This window comes from Babylonia areolata, chromosome 22 (assembly GCF_041734735.1).
Source record: "Babylonia areolata isolate BAREFJ2019XMU chromosome 22, ASM4173473v1, whole genome shotgun sequence".
In the NCBI taxonomy this organism is placed as follows: Eukaryota; Metazoa; Mollusca; class Gastropoda; order Neogastropoda; family Buccinidae; genus Babylonia; species Babylonia areolata.
This window is the reverse complement of record NC_134897.1, coordinates 10,719,105-10,737,424: the sequence shown is the minus strand read 5'-3', so window position 1 is coordinate 10,737,424 and position 18,320 is coordinate 10,719,105. Positions and strand designations below refer to the sequence as shown.

The 18,320-nt window shown below is 41.3% G+C and overlaps 2 protein-coding genes across 2 annotated transcripts in view; one reads left to right on the top strand and one right to left on the bottom strand.

Annotated features, from left to right (window-relative positions):
* The window catches only part of LOC143296882 (vacuolar protein sorting-associated protein 45-like), a 26,326-nt gene extending 25,542 nt beyond the window's left edge, over positions 1-784 (bottom strand). The window contains exon 1 of the mRNA XM_076608863.1: positions 603-784. Coding sequence (XP_076464978.1) covers positions 603-695 — 93 coding nt within the window. The 5' untranslated portion in view covers positions 696-784. The remainder of the gene's footprint in view (positions 1-602) is intronic.
* A 4,827-nt stretch (positions 785-5,611) lies between these two features.
* Positions 5,612-16,735, top strand: LOC143297510 (enhancer of mRNA-decapping protein 3-like). Its single transcript, XM_076609909.1, has 7 exons — positions 5,612-5,671; positions 10,503-10,666; positions 11,098-11,468; positions 11,912-12,241; positions 12,889-13,042; positions 13,574-13,791; positions 16,333-16,735. The coding sequence occupies exons 2-7, from the start codon at positions 10,503-10,505 to the stop codon at positions 16,710-16,712; spliced, it is 1,617 nt and encodes a 538-aa protein (XP_076466024.1). The 5' UTR covers positions 5,612-5,671; the 3' UTR covers positions 16,713-16,735.
* Positions 16,736-18,320: the final 1,585 nt, after the last annotated feature.

The following is an 18,320-nucleotide window of genomic DNA, read 5'->3' as shown; positions in this document are numbered from 1 at the left end:
TATAGTTCTAGAAAATGCAAACTTCCATTACACATGGTAAATCAACAGCTGTAAATAACATTAATAGCTTCAAAGTTCCACCAGCAAAAACAGAACCGTCTATTAACTTCTTATTTAAATACAACTGTTGAGTGGAAAAACATCAGCAACAAGTTCAGGCCACCTGACAGCAGCCCAGAAACTATACAATGACAGCTTCCAACTCATTGCTCGCATCGTCAGTGGCAGTTCAACGATATACTGAACCAGAAACAAAAACGGCATACTCAAAGATCTACTAGTATCACTGACTACACATATGACCCATCAGTGCAGCCACGACTGCATTTCCTGCCATTTGCCTTCATTCTGTATTGTGTCAACGCTTTCATTGTATTTATGACTGGCAGTTTACATAGACTGAACCCCACTGCATTGCAGCCCAACTCCTCTAACCATTAAACATACGCACTTTTCTCCTTTTTTTTCTTCTTCTTCTTCTCTTTTTTACATGTTTACTGATTCAGTGACTGCTGAAGTGAGGTGTTCTGCATTTTAAGTCATGGTAGTCGAGTTACAACAACAGTGAAATTACACCGCAGGATATGTTGTCTGATACTTACAGTTTCTTTGTCCATCAACAGTACTTTCATTCCACCTCCACATCCTTCGATCATTTTACTAATATACTGTTTAACGGCTAATATCACGTTCATTTTCGTTCGTTTGGCTGATTTTTTCGAGCCAACAAAATTGTTTCTTCTGCAACCGGAAGAGGCTTGGCTCTGGCACCGCCTGAGTGAATATATGAGCAAGGACTGTGCGCACTAGAATATCGTAAGATACAAAACCGTTCTTTTTACCATCGCATCCACTTTTTCCTTTCGATGGTCTCATTTCTCAGAAATAAGCTAAAAATCTTATACCACAAGCATTCGACACAAAAAAAAGAAACTCTAGGGAGAGCTGGACAGTACAAGGTCTTCAGAGAAGAAGCCCTCCTCACTCAAGTGTTTCGGCTCTTAACTCCTTACACTATAAGGGGGCCGGGCCACACCCAGGTCATGACTCCTGGATGCCCTTGTATTGCCGCTTTTTTTTTTTTTCTTTTCTTTTTTTTTCCTGGTCCTCAGCAGGTTCGAACCCGCGCCTCCAGGGTGGTCGCCCGGGACTTCAGGACTGAGTCACCTTTCTGGCAGACCGGCGTTTTAACCACTGAGCCATCCGCGTCGCACGCCGCCTAGTATGAGTGGGGAAATCCAGCTGGAACTCTTTTCTGCTGCTTCTGCCATTGCCTTGAGAGCCCTTGTCCTCTATCTGCCAGAAATCAACAGCTGTTTCATGAGGCTGTAGGCACAGATGCGCTCACAAACCCTCTTGCACCATGAATCTCTATGGCGACGACTTTTGCTTGGAAGCCAGATTCTCCCAGGCCGCTGGCTAGACTTGCATACGTCTCGGTCTTGTATAAGTGGGCTTCCTCCATTCTGCTTTCGTATGGCACAGTGACCTCAATTAAACTGAATCGCTTGTTTCGTTGCCTTGGACTGGAGTACTATGTCAGGTCTCATGCCGCTCTTGCTGACCAGTGATTTCCGGGTGTTTCTTTCCCTCTGGTAAGTCAACTGTGCATTCCCAATCTTCGGCACGATCCAGCAGGGAGGAACTCTACTGGAACTTCTGGTGGTGTGGGTGCTTCTTGCACAGTGCTCACCACCTGTGCAATATTTTTAGCACTTGGTTGTACCTCCATGTGTACAGTCTATGGCTTAACGCCGCTTTGCTTGAGCTGAGGGCATCTTCCACTGTTTGTTTGCCATGGCAGAGTGGGCACACAGAATCCTTGGCTTTCCCCCATTTCACCAAGTTTGTATTCGAGAGAAGGAGTCATAAACAGCTCTGAGGATGAAGCTGATCCTCAGAGGAGCCATGTTCCACATGTCGCTCCAACTGAGGCTCCTTTGGAGTACATTTTCCTATGTTGTTCACTGCCCTTGCTGGCCTTGCTGGACTGCCTTCTGGACTCTTTTATCATCCTCTTTCTTCTTGATCTCCTGTATGATCATGTCTCTTTTTTCTTTCCCCTTTGCCTTGGACCACCATTCCATCCTTGGCGATCCAAGGCCCTGTCTGTTGGTTTGGGTGTGTCCTATTATTTCCTTCGTCTTGAGACTTTCTTTCGCTGCACTGACTGCCTCCCTGACTTTCCATTTTCTGCCAGTCTTCAGCTTGGGTTGGCTGGATCTCATAATACTGTCTCCCGAGTCTTCGAGCATGCTGAGAAGTCTTGCCTTCTATACCTTGTATTCTTCGACAATGGATTCCAGAGGTAGCCTCGGCTTTGCTTGGCGTCAGTAGAGTGCCACGTCAGTGAGACCAGGTGGGACACCAAGCCTTTTGCGTGTGTACTTGTTGACTTTTGCCTCAATGGCTCGACTGTGCTAAAGCTGATATCATATATCAGGAGAGGCCACAGGAGCTTTGGAATTAGCATAGACTGTAGGCACCACACTTTGTATTTGCCAGAAAGGCCGTACTGGTCTATGACATGCAGGCCTTCTTCTACTGTCAGCTTGGTTTCCTTTCCTCTTTTCAGTGTATCTTTCAGGGACTCATCATACCATCTTCCAAGGCTCTTGACTGGTTTATCTGACACAGTTGGAGTGGCTTGGTTGGCTACAGTGAATGTGACCGTTTCAGCTACCTTTCCTTTACGCAGTGAGAGGCTCTGTGATTTCCTTGGTTTGAATTTAATCCTGGCTGAGGCAATTAGCTCGTCCAACCACTTCAATATTTCACGGGTGTCATCCTCTTTTGCTGAAAGGACTGTTGTGTCATCCATGAAGGCTTTCAAAAGTGGTATCTGGTATCCATTGCCGAGGTCGGCTCGATCCGCGCCCTTCATTGAGGCCTTCAAGATCACTTCCATTGCCAGCACAAACAGGATTGGAGAAATTGCACAGCCCATGGCTATGCCCAATTCCAGACTGATCCAACCTGTCGTGTATTCCTTGGTGGAGAACCACATTGAGAAACCATGGAAGTACTTCTACAGCATTTCCCTGATATCTGTTGTTACATGGTGCGTCTCGAGAGCCAGTTGGATTATCTCATGAGGAACTGACCCGCACGTATTTGCCAGATCCAGTCATACAAAGTCTATGTCCTTTTTCTCTGCATTCACTCTTTGGATTGCATCCCAAATCATTGTGGCATGTTCTACACAACCAGAAACTCCTGGGATGCTGCCTTTCTGGACTAACACATCCAGGTACTCATTTTCTATGAGGTATTTTGTCAGTCTTGCAGCCATGACAGAGAAGAAGATTTTTCCTTCGACATTTAGGAGCGATATTGGTCTGAACTGGCTGATGGTGCTGGAATTCTGCTCTTTCGGGATGTACATGCAATCAGCTATCATCCACTGGTCACTGATCTTCAGGCTCATCCATGCTGATCTTATCACTCTGTGGAGCCACTCAACGACTTTAGGACATTTCTTGTACAGCAGGTATGGTATTCTGTTTGGTCCTGGTAATGATTTGGCCCTGGCTTTCTTGGCCACTTTCTGTACTTCCTCAAGGGTGGTGGTTTATCACTGAACTTCTTCTCTGGTTTCCTGGGATGAAACACACCCTTGAGATCAAGTGGTTTATTGCTCTGCGGATTGAAATATGTTTTCCTGAGATGATGTTCAGGTGGTTCTTTGTCGACTGTGAGTATCCCTGATTTAGGCTGCTCGAACAGTTTCCTGGCGAACTGAAAGGGGTCTCGGAAGAAGCAGTCTTAATTGTGTCTGTCTCTTTTTGCTCCTTTTCCTCCTTGCTGATTCTGCTTTACTTGTGGCACTGTGCTTTGCTTTCAGGTCTTCCCAAGTTTCTGTAGGCCCTGCTTCTCAAATTCTGAAGCAGTCTTCATCTTCTTTTTTTTCTTTATATATATGCTTTCTTTGGCATTTCGGATGTTGTCTATTTCTTGTTGTCGCCTGGATTTTTGAGGAGGTGTTCTTGTCTTTTGTTTTTTCACTCCATAGGTTTCCCGACAGGTTGCGTACATAGTTGGCTAAGCTGTTTGTTCTAAGGTGCTTTTCTGTCAGCACATCAAGTTTTCGGACTATTTTCTGATATAACTCTTCACATTCCGTTTTTGCATTTCCATGTGGCAAGTTCAGTTTCTGGCGTTTGGGTAGTTCAATATCCAAGTTGTGCGAATGATTCGTCTGAATTATCAGCGTGGGTGTCCTTGGCACTGTGGTTTGAATCATGGCCTTGGTTTTCCGACGTCTTATCTGCTGATGCAGTGCGCTGCTGAGCATTCGACAGATTCTTCGTATAGCCCTTTTTGGTCCTGTGGATCTTAATGCCACGCTCAGTGGAGAATTTCCGGCGCCCACAGACACATGGGAATTCCATCGTCGGTTGTGAAATCGTAGGTGGTTTACCATTTCTAGTTGTGATTGTGATGGCGCCGATGGATTCATCATTCTCTCCCCCTTTCGGTGAATCCTGAGAGCATCTCTTCTTTGAACAATTCGTGCATGTTACGGGCATCAGGTTGTGTGTGTGTGTGTGTGTGTGTGTGTGTGTGTGTGTGTGTGTGTGTGTGTGTGTGTGTGTGTGTGTGTGTGTGTGTGTGTGTGTGTGTGTGTGTGTGTGTGTGTGTGTGTGTGTGTGTGTGTGATCATATGGCATAGCAAAGGGATTTCTTGAATGTCTCAGGCGATGCAGTGTCAGTGCATGCAGTCGGCAATTGATCCGAGTTGCAGTCATGTCATTGTTGTGTGGAAAGCATGAGGTGAAGAGTATCGGGCGTCAGTAAGAATGGCTGCTGACATAGCTACTGCTGAGTTCCTTAGGTCCCTGCGTCACTCTACCATATAGATGTACTGGGTTTTGTCAGCATCACCAAGACTATAGTTGGTCAAGTGTACTGAGCTTGATAGCCGGGTAGCCATCTGTGAACGGCAACTTGCTATGGGATGCTCTGACTGCCTGGTGGAGGTCGTTGGTGAATATAAAGAAGAGCAGTGTCTCCGCGGTTAACAACGTCTTGGAAGACACCGGTTGTTGTCGTTTTTTGTGGGTTTTGTTGTTGTTGTTGTTTTTGTTTTGTTTCGGTTGAAGCATGCTGAATTCATTTTTGTGTGCAATACTAATAGGCTTTATTGTTGTTTTCTGCATTATCGAAGTGGACATTATGTACACTTGGTTTAGTGTTTATGGTGCAACGAAAGCTTACGTAGTCTTTTCGAATTTGTGTCCCTTCCACACTTTTCTGCTGGATCCTTTGAGAAAATTACTGATCATTCTCGCTGACTGACAAAAACATAAACAGGTGTTGTGTGTATAATGAATTTTCCCTCAGGCACTCTCCATCATTCCCCCATCACACCACCCCATCCATCCTCAGTTCTCAAATATCGCTCTCTTTTTTTCCATTTTTATTGGTAGTGTCTCCAAATTTTCGTACAATAGTGGGTATTTTGTATTTTATATAAAATCTGTATTTCCAATCTGTACTTTTAGGTTGTTTTGATGACTAAACTGTTGAGGTCATGGCCTCAAGATCTTTCACTAAAGGTTAAGGTTGAAATGAAAAAGAGGCACGCTTGTTTTGGTTGAGATTGAAACAATTCTCTGCTGATATTTTCAACGAGCAGACGTTTTCTCCAGTTGATAACCGTTCGTTAAAGGTAGGTGAAATGGTTACCAGTATAAGATTTAAGCGTCTGGTACTTTTAAACAGCTGTTTTTCTTTGTCAGACATTTTTCACAATCAGCAGGCAAGAATCAGTGAGTGAGTTCCGGCCTCTGCGTCAGGTCGAGTCATTATATCAGGTTAACCCTCAACCCGTCTGAACGTTCCGCTTTTTGTGCCAGTCACTAAAGAATTTATAGTACCCCCTTTGTTTAAAAAAGAAAGTTTTACAGAATAACATGTTCTGTAGTTTCTTTTTAAACCTTTTCGGTGGTTCTTACTATATTAGGATAATGATTCAAATTGATATCTAGAAAATTAGTAAGAACGATCACGGAACAAGGATACGGATCTGACGAATTAGAATTTGTGGAATTGTACTAAATAGAAACACCAATTGGAAACTAACAATGTTCCGTATTAGTCTATTCCCTCTGTGCTTTAATGCATGAATCGTTTTGTCACATGATACTCTGTTCCCATGTGTACTTGATCCTACGCTCTGTGGACACCATTTCGCCACATTTCTTTGTTCGTTTACAAATTACAGGTTTCACTTTTGCAGTTCAGTAACATCAAATAATACGTTACAAGTGAAATAACACTGAGTTCAGAATAAGCATTATAGTTTTGTAAGTACTTTATTGTGTTACAGTTAAAACCTTTTCTTTTCTTTCTTTTTTTTTTTTTTTTTTTTTGGCCTTGCTTTCACCAAGTGGTAGGAGATTAAGAGGAAATAACACATTGACTGATCGTGACATAGCATTTCCAGTGTCTTTTTATAACGATATTGTTAAAGTTAACATTTTCATCACTTCTTTTTGGCAGAATACAGCAAAACAGGATTTTTTTTCAATGAATTCTAATAAATTTTTAATGGTGCCCATTACAAAAAAACAACTCAGTATGATTAACACACCAGTATTGCACAGTTTTGACATGCACATACTGTTCATATGGAAAATGCACCTAATAGTAGTAGTAGTCATGGATCAAAAATAAATCATGACCAAAAAAACAACAACAAAAAACAAAAACCTGCAGTAGATCTTCACAAGACCTTATTAAAAATTCACAATAACTTTATCAGTTTCACTTCCACAAGTTCCACTTCCTCTTCAGTTTCTTTTCATAGTAACTTTTACTTTCAGTTTGGGAGTTTGGTCAAAGCCTGACTTAATGAAATGATTTTGACAGCTGATAAAAAGTTCTTGATACTCAACAGGAGATTGTTCATTTTTGGTCAAAGCCTGACTCAGTGAAATGATTCTGACAGCTGTTAAGAAGTTCTTGAACATACTCAACAGGAGATTGTTAATTACTGTTCTTATGTTTGCAGATAAACAACTTTTTTTTTCTCCTTCTGATATTTCATTCAGTTTGGCATTGGATTTCTCAGATTTAGGTCATGCAATCAAGTGTCATACATTTCATGAAGGTATTTTTTAGTATTGCTGAAGTGTCTTGATCACCAGTGCAGATTTCTGTCCCACATCTATGTCCAAGTTACATTTTCTTTGGCCAGCAGAGCTCCCAAGTCCCATTGATTGATGTATATTATCTGTGTATGTCAGTGACTCATACGATTTGAAGGAATACACTAACTTGACTAATAAAATGTATCAAATCCCAAGGGACACTCTAAGAATTATATCCATTATGTAACTTGAATTAAGTGGTTTTTCTTCTTTACTTTTTTTTAATTTTATTTTTTAATTAATCCACAGTGGTACTCCCTTTTTGCTTATCTCTCATTGTACCTTATTTGACACAGGTAGTTTACAATTTGATACGAAAATGAATTGGACTTGGAACTCTCTTTTTCTTTTTTTGATAAAAGAAAATATTTTCCTTGCCTACAGAAAACTACATTAGATATTTTATATTTATTTGATTTTTTTTCCCCTTTATGCTGCTCTCTCTGTGCTTGTTAGTTATTGTTGTTGTTTTTCCTCATTCCTCAGCCGTTTGTTACTGTTCACACATTAGATGTCATGTTCATTCAAACAATTTTTTATTAAAAAAGAAAAAAAAAATTAAGGAAAGAATAGCATGCTATATTGCTTGAGAGTTTTGCTGATGACACTCGGCCTTTAGATCAGTCGGCTTCTATAGCTGAATTTGATGCACTGGTGACTCAAACACAGGAGTGCATTGCTGGTCTAAAGGACTGGATGACTGAATAATCTCGATAAGATTGAATTTATGATAGCTTGTCCAAAGAAGTTTCGTCAACATCGTTCCTTTCCTGACTCTGTTCTGATCAATAGCACACCTGTTTCACTTTCTCTGTTCGCAATCTTGGTGTAATCCTAGACCAGTCTCTTTCCTTCGAGCAGTACATTTTGATTATCTGTAAAGTTTCCTATTTGGAACTGCATAGAATCAGTTATATCTGCTACAATCTCTCAACTGATGCAACCAAGACACTTGTATGTGTTCTGGTTGTCTGAAGATTGGATTACTGCATTTCTGTTTTGGCAGGCCTTCCCAAATATCTGTTAGACAGACTCCAACAAATTCAGAATAATGCTGCCAGACTCATTTGCAGAGCTTCTAAATTTGACCATGTTTCTCCTCTCCTTCAGTCTCTCCACTGGTTGCCTGTTTCTGAATGAATAGACTATAAGCTGTTCACTTTAACTTTTTCTGCAGTCAACGGATCTGGCCCCAAGTATCTTTGTTAATTCCTCCATATCTATACTTCATTTCACCAGCTCCTTTCTTCCTCTGATACTTGACTTCTCAGGATACCTCAAGTCAGGAGTAAGACTTATGGACACAGATCGATTTCTTTTCAGTCGCCAAAGACTACACGCATATATATATATGAATGCGTATTTGTGTGTGTGTGTGTGTGTGCGTGTGTGTGTGTGTGTAAGTCACATATTGGTGTGTGTATGTAAGTTGTAAAAATGTAACATTGATGTAATGTGTTATGTAAACAAAAATGTTTTTGTAAAGCACGTAGAGCAGATTTCTGGATAGTGTGCTGTGTATGTATCCGTTATTATCATTATTAAAGAAATATTTGGGGGGGGGGGGGGGGGGGGGGGATCTAATATTGTTATTCTCATCAGTGGGGACTCCAATAAAAGGAGTAAAGAAGTCCCTGGCTAAATTAATACTGTGCCAAAGCAGTACAAATGTATGCGCACACGCGCACACACACACACACACACAAACACACTACACATTATGCATATGTATACTCTTATGTTAGTGCACAGACATAAGGTGACACTCGTAAATAAACATAAGTGCATGGAGAAAATTTTGTGCTAAATAGTTTAAATGAACAATTAGAATTTTTTTTATGGTGTTATTACCTCAAATACAATAATATCTTTATCATGCTAAAAGAGACCCAAAGCTTAGAGATCAGATTTGGTGGAGTGATGTCAGATGCGGCACAGCATTAGGGATTAGACTACTTGTTTCTGAACAGAACATCCATAGTTCGATCCCGTGAGCAGACCTTTTTTTTTCTTCTTTATTTTCCAAAGCATATTAATATTTAATACAGAACCCATTTTAAAAAATTTTTTAATTTAATTTTTTCTCATGATTCCTTTACTGGATACAGCGTGTGTCACAAGTGAGTCTTGAGCTTTGCCTCTCATGTTTCTTATGTTCAGCCAGAAGAGCACATTATCATGTGTTTGTAAAATATTGATTGTTGAACTCAGTGTTGAAGATCTGTATGATAGGAGAGAAATCTGTATGAAATAAACTTTTTCTTGCAAAAAATGTTACTCATCAGATTAACAAATAGTAAAGAATGGTAACTCTCTCTTCACAAGGTACACAATTTCAAGTCAGTGCTGCTTATGCTACCGATTCAGCTAGCACACAGGTAAATAAAAGGTACATTGGAACAAACCCAGACACTTCCTCAAAACGCACAACAGCAAAGACAGAAGAAATGTGCGAACACAAATAAGCTTTTTTTCAAGACTGGCATAGCTTCTAATCCTGAACAAGCCACACAGAACACATGGACAATACAGAACAAACATATGGTTGCCTCAGTGGCCTCAGTGGTTTTTCAACTAGAAATTAACGAACAATGAGGCCAGGAGATGAAATGGGTAACAAATAGCAAAGGGTGGTAACTCTCCATTCACAAGGTACACAACTAAGTCAGTGATGCTTACGCTACCGATTCAGCTAGCACACAGGCCGGCCTGTCCTTATACCGATCATCTGACATGTGCACACAGCAGCAAAGACAGAAGAAATGTGCAAACACAAGTCTTGAATAAAAGCTTACTTGTGTTTGCACATTTCTTTTGTCTTTGCTGCTGTGTGCACATGTCAGATGATTGGTATAAGGACAGGCCCGGCGCTTCCTTTTTGAGGAAGTGTCTGGGTTTGTTCCAGTGTACCTTTTATTTACCTGTGTGCTAGCTGAATCGGTAGCATAAGCAGCACGGACTTGAGTTGTGAACCTTGTGAATGGAGAGAGTTACTACTCTTTACTATTTGTTAATCATTTCATCTCCTGGCCTCATTGTTTGTTACTCATCGGACTTTGTATTTAGGATGTTTGATTGCTAAGCGCAGTGTTGAATTGACTGCTTATTTATCATGTGATCAGTTTGATTACTTTTGATATTTTCTTTCATCTAAGTGCTTTTATTCCTTTTTTAACTCACGTTCTTGCTTTTCTGTGAAAATTGAATCACGCTTCTTCATATACATCTGTGATTCAGGCATTGTTCATATAATATGTGTATATACATGTGCATGTCATTGTCTGTTTTCATGATCAAAATGTTTGCTGAATGTGAGAAATGAACAGGCAAGTGGTGAATTGTGTACAGATGAGTAAAGAGTGGATCGGTTGTGTGGTGTCCATCAACTGTGGCATCACGTTGGGGGACTACCAAGGGCAGGTGACCTCCATCAATGAACAGGAGCAGAGTGTCACAATCAGTCAGGCCTATCGCAATGGGAAGAAGTCAGAGATCGATAACATCACAATCTGGTAAGCTGTCGTCAAGAATGCAGTCGATTATGATTAACATCTGAAAAGGTCATGGACCTCTGATAGTGACAGTATTAACAGATTTTTTTTAGATTGGATTGGATTTATCTCAGTAAACAGCTTATGCTGATTTTGAAATTTCTTTGATTTGACTACATCTTTTTTTCCCATACATCTGTAGTTTTATTGACACCGTATGTCTAAAGCTTCTGTTGTATTTTTTTAATGTCATTTTGCAGTGTAAAGCTAGATCTACTGTGATGTACGCAAATTAAGTCAGTCATAAGTTATGCATGTATATAAACCTTTTTCTTTAGTATCTAAAGGCTGTATCCAAAGACTGTCTTCTCCATACGGAATTGTTACATCTTCACTCTTCCCAATGACAGTTGGCTTTGTTTCTGAACCTTCACCTCTCTGCTGTTTTCCAGCGCATGTGATATCGTGGACCTGCAGATCATTCGCACGCGGGAAGAAGCGCACGACATCGTCAACGTTCAGTCCGTCCCCACAGTTCTGACGGAAGAGACCAAGAGAGCGGTGCTGCCCAAGTGCCCCTCCCCTGTCAAAATCGTCCACGCGTCTCCAGCCCCCACCACGGGGTTCAGGGAGACCAACGGGAAGGGGGGTCACGGGCGGCACTTTGCAGGGAACTTCAACGGGCAGGCCAGTCCCACAAAGTTCAAGCCAGACGCCGCCAGTTCCAATGGCCGCAGCTCCAAGCAGGGACGCCGCTCCCCTCAGTCTGAGCGGAGGACGATGCAGTCCCCAGAGAAGGAGTTTCGCACGCGCCGAAATTCAGGTCTGTAGGACGCTGGTGGGTTTGTTTAGATGCAGTTTTGTTGTCTCTGTTTTAGTTATGTTATTGGGTTGTTGTTTTGGATTTGTTGTTTTTGTGGGATTTTTAGGGGGTTTTGTCCTGTTTTTGATGGGAGGGGCATGGTAAGTCTCTTTTTGATTTGATGTAATAGGTTGAAAAACTCTTATTTTTAGCTAATGAAGTAGGTAATCTTAGGAATGTTTACATATAGTCTAGTCATTATTTATGTTACTTTATGAATTATTTACTGATTATAATAAAATATGTGTGTTGGAAAAGCATTAAAGCAAAAAAGCAGCAAAAAACCCCCACTTTGCCTGTTTCCTTTTTTTTCTCATGCTAAGAATATTCTTTTACTTGTTAATGGAATTAAAAAAAATGCAAGAACTAAGGGACATACATCAGTGTTTTCTTTCTGCTGCCAGATGGAGGAAAGAAAGTTGAAGGTCACCCCCGCAAGGTGACAACCCCGAGGAAGATCGAAGGGCGGAGGAACAACAGCAAGAACCAGTCGGCCTTCAGCTTGCCCACTGAATCCATCATGGGTGGGGGGGACTTTGACTTTGAGAAAGCCAACGCCATGTTTGACAAGCAGGCAGAGTTTGAGAAAATTGAGAACGGTTTTGTGGACGGCGAGCGCGCCGTGGAGAAGAAAGTGAACAATTACCGCCATGACGAAAACGTGCTGCCGTGTCAGCCCTGTGAGATGAGGCAGATTAAAGTGCCGGGCAATCATTCCGTCGATTATCATACAGGTGAGCTTTATTTCTGTGAAAATCATAATTTCATCTTTTGTGATATGTATTAACTTCAGTAACCATGTTTCTGTGTGCAGGTGTTGTACTGCATTTGCTTTTGAAACAATTTTTTTTCTGTGAAATTTTGACTAAACTATTTGGGGAAGAGTACACTGAAATGCGGTAGTATTCTTTTTATTCATGCGGTCAGAATTTCTACTCAAATTTGAAGTAATTTATTAGACATTACAGAAACAGCTATGACCGGAATTAAAAGATTTAATGTCTCAATACTACTAATAATGATGATAAATATGATAATAATAATAAATAAGATGATGATGATATTATTGGAATAACAATAATGATAATTGAAATGAAATGGTCTTGAAATTAGTTTGCCTGATTATTTGTAGCAATTATCAGTCAAGAGAAGCTGTGGCATGGTTGTTTGGTCAGATAACTTGTATTGTTGTAAAATAAATATGAATTGAATACTGATTTCGATTTTTATAGAATAGATTGTTGAATTACATTTTGATAAATACTTCAGCTCTCTAAGGATTGTCGTACTTTAACTTTGAGCAAATAAATATTTCCTCCAAAATAAACAAACAGTTTAGGCAGCAAACAAAATTCAGACAGACTTTAAATTTCTCTTGCAGATTCTGGTTTAGTGGTGCCTAGTATTTCTCAGGACCTGCGGAGTCGACTGATTGAGTCTGCAGAACAGTTTGGTTTCAACACAGAGCGCATGGTGGAACAGTTTGGTCGGTCAGCGTCAGAAATGACCATGCAGCTTTTGGGTGGAAACTGCAGGTCAGTTGTCTCCCATGTCAGTCTGGTGGTTCCTTTGGCACTGTTTCCTGGTAAGCTATACCCGACCGCTTTGCTATGTTGGCCAGTTCTTGTTTTTAAAGTTTTGGGGGTGTTGTTTTGATGTTTGAAATTCTGAATTGTAGCAGGGATTACCTCCCTTTACATGGTGGTCAAATTTGTGCAGAATTTGACAATTTGAAATTTTTGTTATTTTATAACAATGAAATATTTATATAAAATTAAAAAAAAGAGCTGAAAAATGTCAACATTTGAAATTGAATAGATGACATATGATTTGATAGCATTTGAGATGATGATGAATAATTCTTCTTTTTTCTTTTTTTTTTAAAGATAGGTTAGGCTAAAGAGTGTACAGACTGTTCTGTATGTGCTACACCACACCTGCTGTATTCAGAATAAATGAATATAAGTTGTTTAAGAAATAAGGGCACATGCCTCAGCGTTCGCAGAAACCCAAAAGTCTTTTCCAATGATCAGAGCATCTCCCTTTTTTTTTTTGGTGGTTTCAAGGTGGGTCCCGAACAACGAACACCAGCGCCCCACAGTGGTGTTTCTGTGCGGCCCCCACCTGCAGGGGGCGCTTGGGATGAACTGTGCGCGTCACCTGGCCAACCACGATGCCAAGGTGGTGGTCTTCGCCCCCTCCTTCGTCCGCATGAACCCCTGTCTGGAGACGGAGCTCCAGCTGCTGGAGTCCACCTCTGCTTCCCGCATCTCCTCCCACAAAGGTCAGGGAGAAGTTTTGTTTGGTTGACTGGTTGGTTGTTTGGTTGGTGGTGGTGTTGGTGTTTTATGTGGGGGCTGGGGGGGGGGGATTTTTTGTGGGTTTTCTTTTGTTGTTTGTTTTGGTTTTTTGTTATTGTTTTTTTGTTTGTGTGTGTGTGTGTGTGTGTGTGTGCTTTTTTTCGTGTGGAATGAAAAGAAAAAAGTGTTTGACATTAACTGAAGGTGAGGTCCTATTATTTCTGTTGTTGCTTTTGTGTGTGTGTGCGTGTGCGTGTGTGTGTGTGTGTGTGTAAGAAAAATGAAAGAAGAAAGCATTTGGCATAAATGTGTTGTAGGTGGTGGTGGTGTTTTGTGTGGGTGTTGGGTTTTTTGTGTGTGTTTTTTTTTGTTTGTTTGTTTTGTGTGTAGGGGTTGTTTTTGTTATTTTCTTTGTGGAATGAAAAGAAAGTGTTTAATATAACTGAATGTGAGATCCTATTCCTGTTGTTGCTTTTGTGTGTGTGTGTGTAAGAAAAATGAAAGTAAGAAAACATCTGGCGACTGTGTTGCCAAGATCAATACAGACAATAGTCAATAAGGTGAAAATGATTTGACATTGGTTATTAGCATTTTGATGATGAATCATAACTGAAGTACTGATAGTGGACCGAGTCATTTTACTGAATAGTGTGTCACAGGGTTGTCTGTATTGTTTGGTTTTTGTTGTTGTTTTTTTTGTTGTTATGGTCAAGTTTTGATCTGATTGACACCACACACACATTCATCTTCAGCATTCGTGGGCTGCAGTTTACATGTGAACTTGTATGTTTGAGTGGGCTGTTAGTGTTACCAACATGGCTGTCTTTGCACCATCTTGTAGGCAGCCGTACTCAATGTACATGGGACGCACACATTCAGACACAATACTTTTTGAAAGATTTTCAAAGGAAAAAAGTGTTGGGTGATTTTATCTCCATTCGGTCACTGCTAGATCATATTACTGAGACTTTTTGAAGAGAAAAAAAAAACAGAAAAAAAACATTAGGCAACATTTATCTCCAGTATCAGTCTTTTTTTTATTTTTCCTTCGGGAGAAAAAAAAGTAGGCAACATTTATCCCTTTAGTTTCACTGTCACAATCTCTTTCCATGACTTTTTGAAGAAAGCAGGGAACATTTTACATTCAGTCACAATCTCCTTACATTACCAATAGTTATTTATGAGTAAACAAGTAACAGGTGACAGTTCATTCCCTTTGGTCACGGTTTCTTTACATTTCCATGACTTTTTGAAGATGGTGGAAAAAAAGTCAAAAAACAGTAAGCAACACATCTTTTCAACTGCAGCCTTGTTACATGGCTTCTTAAAAAAGCAGAAAAAAGGCGACATTGGCACAAAAACAGAAGTAACACGTCTTTTCAGTCGCAAGTTTGTTACCTGACGTTTTGAAGAAGGAAAAAAAAAGGTGACATTACACAAAAAGAGTAAGCAACATGTCTTTTCAGTCACAATCTTATTGTATGACTTTTTGAAGAAGGAAAAAAAGGTGACATTACACAAAAAGAGTAAGCAACATGTTTTTTTCAGTCACAATCTTATTGTATGACTTTTTGAAGAGGGGAAAAAAAAGGTGACATGACACAAAAAGAGTAAGCAACATGTCTTTTCAGTCACATTCTTGTTACATGGCTTTTTGTAGAAGGGAAACAAAAAAGAAGAAGAACAGGCGACATTTTCCTCCTGTCAATCCCAGCCTCCCTCTCTCCACACGATGGTGGTGGTGTTGCACAGAGATGTCAGCTGTTATGACTTTGCTGTATTTTGTTACACTCGATTGTATTTCGTGCCCACGTTAGGCCAACGTCAGAATTGTTCAGACCAGTTCATTTTCAACTACATAGTATGGTCACATGTTTTCCTGTCGTTATCATTACCCAGTCGCTCCAGACCTGTCGATCATGAGGCCAGGGCAGTCACTACTAACCTTGGTCTCGCGTGATGATTCTCAGCTAATCGTGTGCGTGTTTACATTGTTTGCATGCCTTGTAGCTAAAATGTACCTTGGCTGATGTGGCTGGGAGTCATGTTCCTACCAAATTTGAAATGTTCCTACATTCTTTATGGGCTGCAACTCCCACATTCACTCGTATGTACACGACTGGGCTTTAATGTGCATGACCATTTTTACCCCACCATGTAGGCAGCCATACTGTGTTTTCAGGGATGTGCATGCTGGGAATGTTCTCATTTCCATAACCCACCAAACGCTGATATGGATTATAGGATCTAAAACGTGCGTATTTGATCTTCTGTGTGCGTATGCACACACGAAGGGGGTTCAGGCACTTGCACGTCTACACATATGTCGACCTGGGAGATAAAAAAAAAAAAAAAAAAAATCTCCGCCCTTCACCCACCAGGTGCCGTTACCAAGATTCGAATCTGGGACCCTCACACATTGAAGTCCAACGCTTTAACTACTCGGCTATTGCGCCTGCCGTTCCTACCAAATTTCCTGATTGTTTCTACCAGCACTTGACAGGGGTTGGCGTCTGTGGTTGCAGATCTGCCTAGGGACGCGGTGGACATGGTGGTGAGCGCCCTGGAGAGCCACGACCACGGCCACCTCCGGGGCCAGCCCTGGTTTGACGGGGCAGTGCGCTGGGTGCAGGGTCAGAGGGCGCGCTGCCTGGCCCTTGACCCCCCCCGGCAGGGCCCTGCAGTGGAGGCCACGTGGTCCCTGGGTCTGGTGCTGCCTCTGGCCCTGCCCCCATCCTGTGGCCAGCAGTACCTGTGCGACGTGGGTCTGCCTTCGGGCGTGTTCTCCAAGCTGGGCATTGTGTATAGCTCCCCCTTCTCCCACAAGTTCTTTGTGTCTCTGGCTCCAGCTGCCGCTGCAACCCCTGTGTTGGCGGGTGTGGCGGGCGGCTCCTCTGCTCCCTAGCCCCTGCTTTATCCCGTGTCGTTGTCATCATCGTCTTCTGTTCAGGATTTGTTGTGTTTGCTCTTCTTTTGGATGGTTTGAGGGGTGGGTGGTTTGTGTGTGTGTGTGTGTGTGGTTGTTGTTTTTTTGTGGGGGTATGGGGGATTGCTGGGTTTTTTAAATAATCAATTTCCAGTCTAAAGTGATGAAAGACTCGGCAAGCCTTTGTTGTTGTTTCTTCCACACACAGCTGACAGAGACAGCCTTTTTGTTTATTTTTATTTTTCCACACAAAATTGATTGAGACTCTGCAAGCTTTTTTTTTTTTTTTTTTTTTCTTTTTTCCCAACACATAATTGACCAAGCTGAGACTGGGCGATTTTTCTTTTTTTTTTTTTTTTTTTTCCCTTTTTGTTCACAGCATCAATTGTGATAATGTGAAACGGTGTGGGAACTCCTCTGTGGTACAAGGAGACCGCACAAGACTGTTACGGGGTTTGTGTGTGTGTGTGTGTGTGTGGGAGGGAGGGAGGGAGCAGGGATGTGGGGTGGTTGTACAATGTGTGGTTCATTGAAAGCCATGTTTGTGCAGGTGGGTGGGGTGGGAAGGTGTGTGTGTGTGTGCGTGTACGTTGAAAGCAAGCAAGTCCCTGTGACAATGTATTGACAGCATTAGGCCATTGGTTCAGTGTGTTCAAGTCATCGTCTGGTGCAGCTATGAATGTCCTGATCTCCAAAGACAGTATTTTGTTGGGTGGGGTGGATGCTCACACACGCTTATGCGCACGCACACACACACACACACACGCATGCACTCACGCACGCACGCATGCACACACACACACACAGATGCACACACACACGCACACATATGCACACATGCACACACATGGATCCCAGTGATGAAACCGCCCTCCTTGCAGGGCTCTTCCCTTGGTCCCTGACTGAAAAGACCAATGACTGTGCAAAAGTGTGGAGTGTTAAGACAGCATGCGACTATGAGAGTAAATGGTGTGCTTCGCTGTTTGAGAGACCAACAGAACGTTCATGAATGGGTTATTTTTGGAATGTGACTGATTGTGTAGTCTGTAAATATGAAAATGAATGTGTAAATATGAAAATGAATGCTGATTGTGTAGACTGTAAATATGAAAATGAATGTGTAAATATGAAAATGAATGTTGACGGTGACTGTAGACTGCAAATTTTAGATATAAGATACTGATACGAACAATGACAGTGATTGTGTAAACTGTAAATACGACTGTGACTAAATATTGCAAACTATAGATACTGCTGCGATTGGTGACAATGACAGTAGACTGTCGATAGGTACTGATGTGAATGGTGATTATAATTATGTAAACCAAAAATAGATACTGATGTGTATGATGACAATGTTAACACAGACCAGAAACAGACAGTGATATCAATGATGACTATGGTAATGTATACTGAAAATAGATACTGATATGAATGGTGGCTATGGTTACATATGCCAAAAATGAATACTGATAAGAATGATGACTGACTTGTGTAAACAGATCTGTACTGATAAACATTGACTTTGACTGTGTAAATAGATTCTGAGTGCAAGATCTGAAAGAGTGAAGGCAGTGTGAAAGAGAT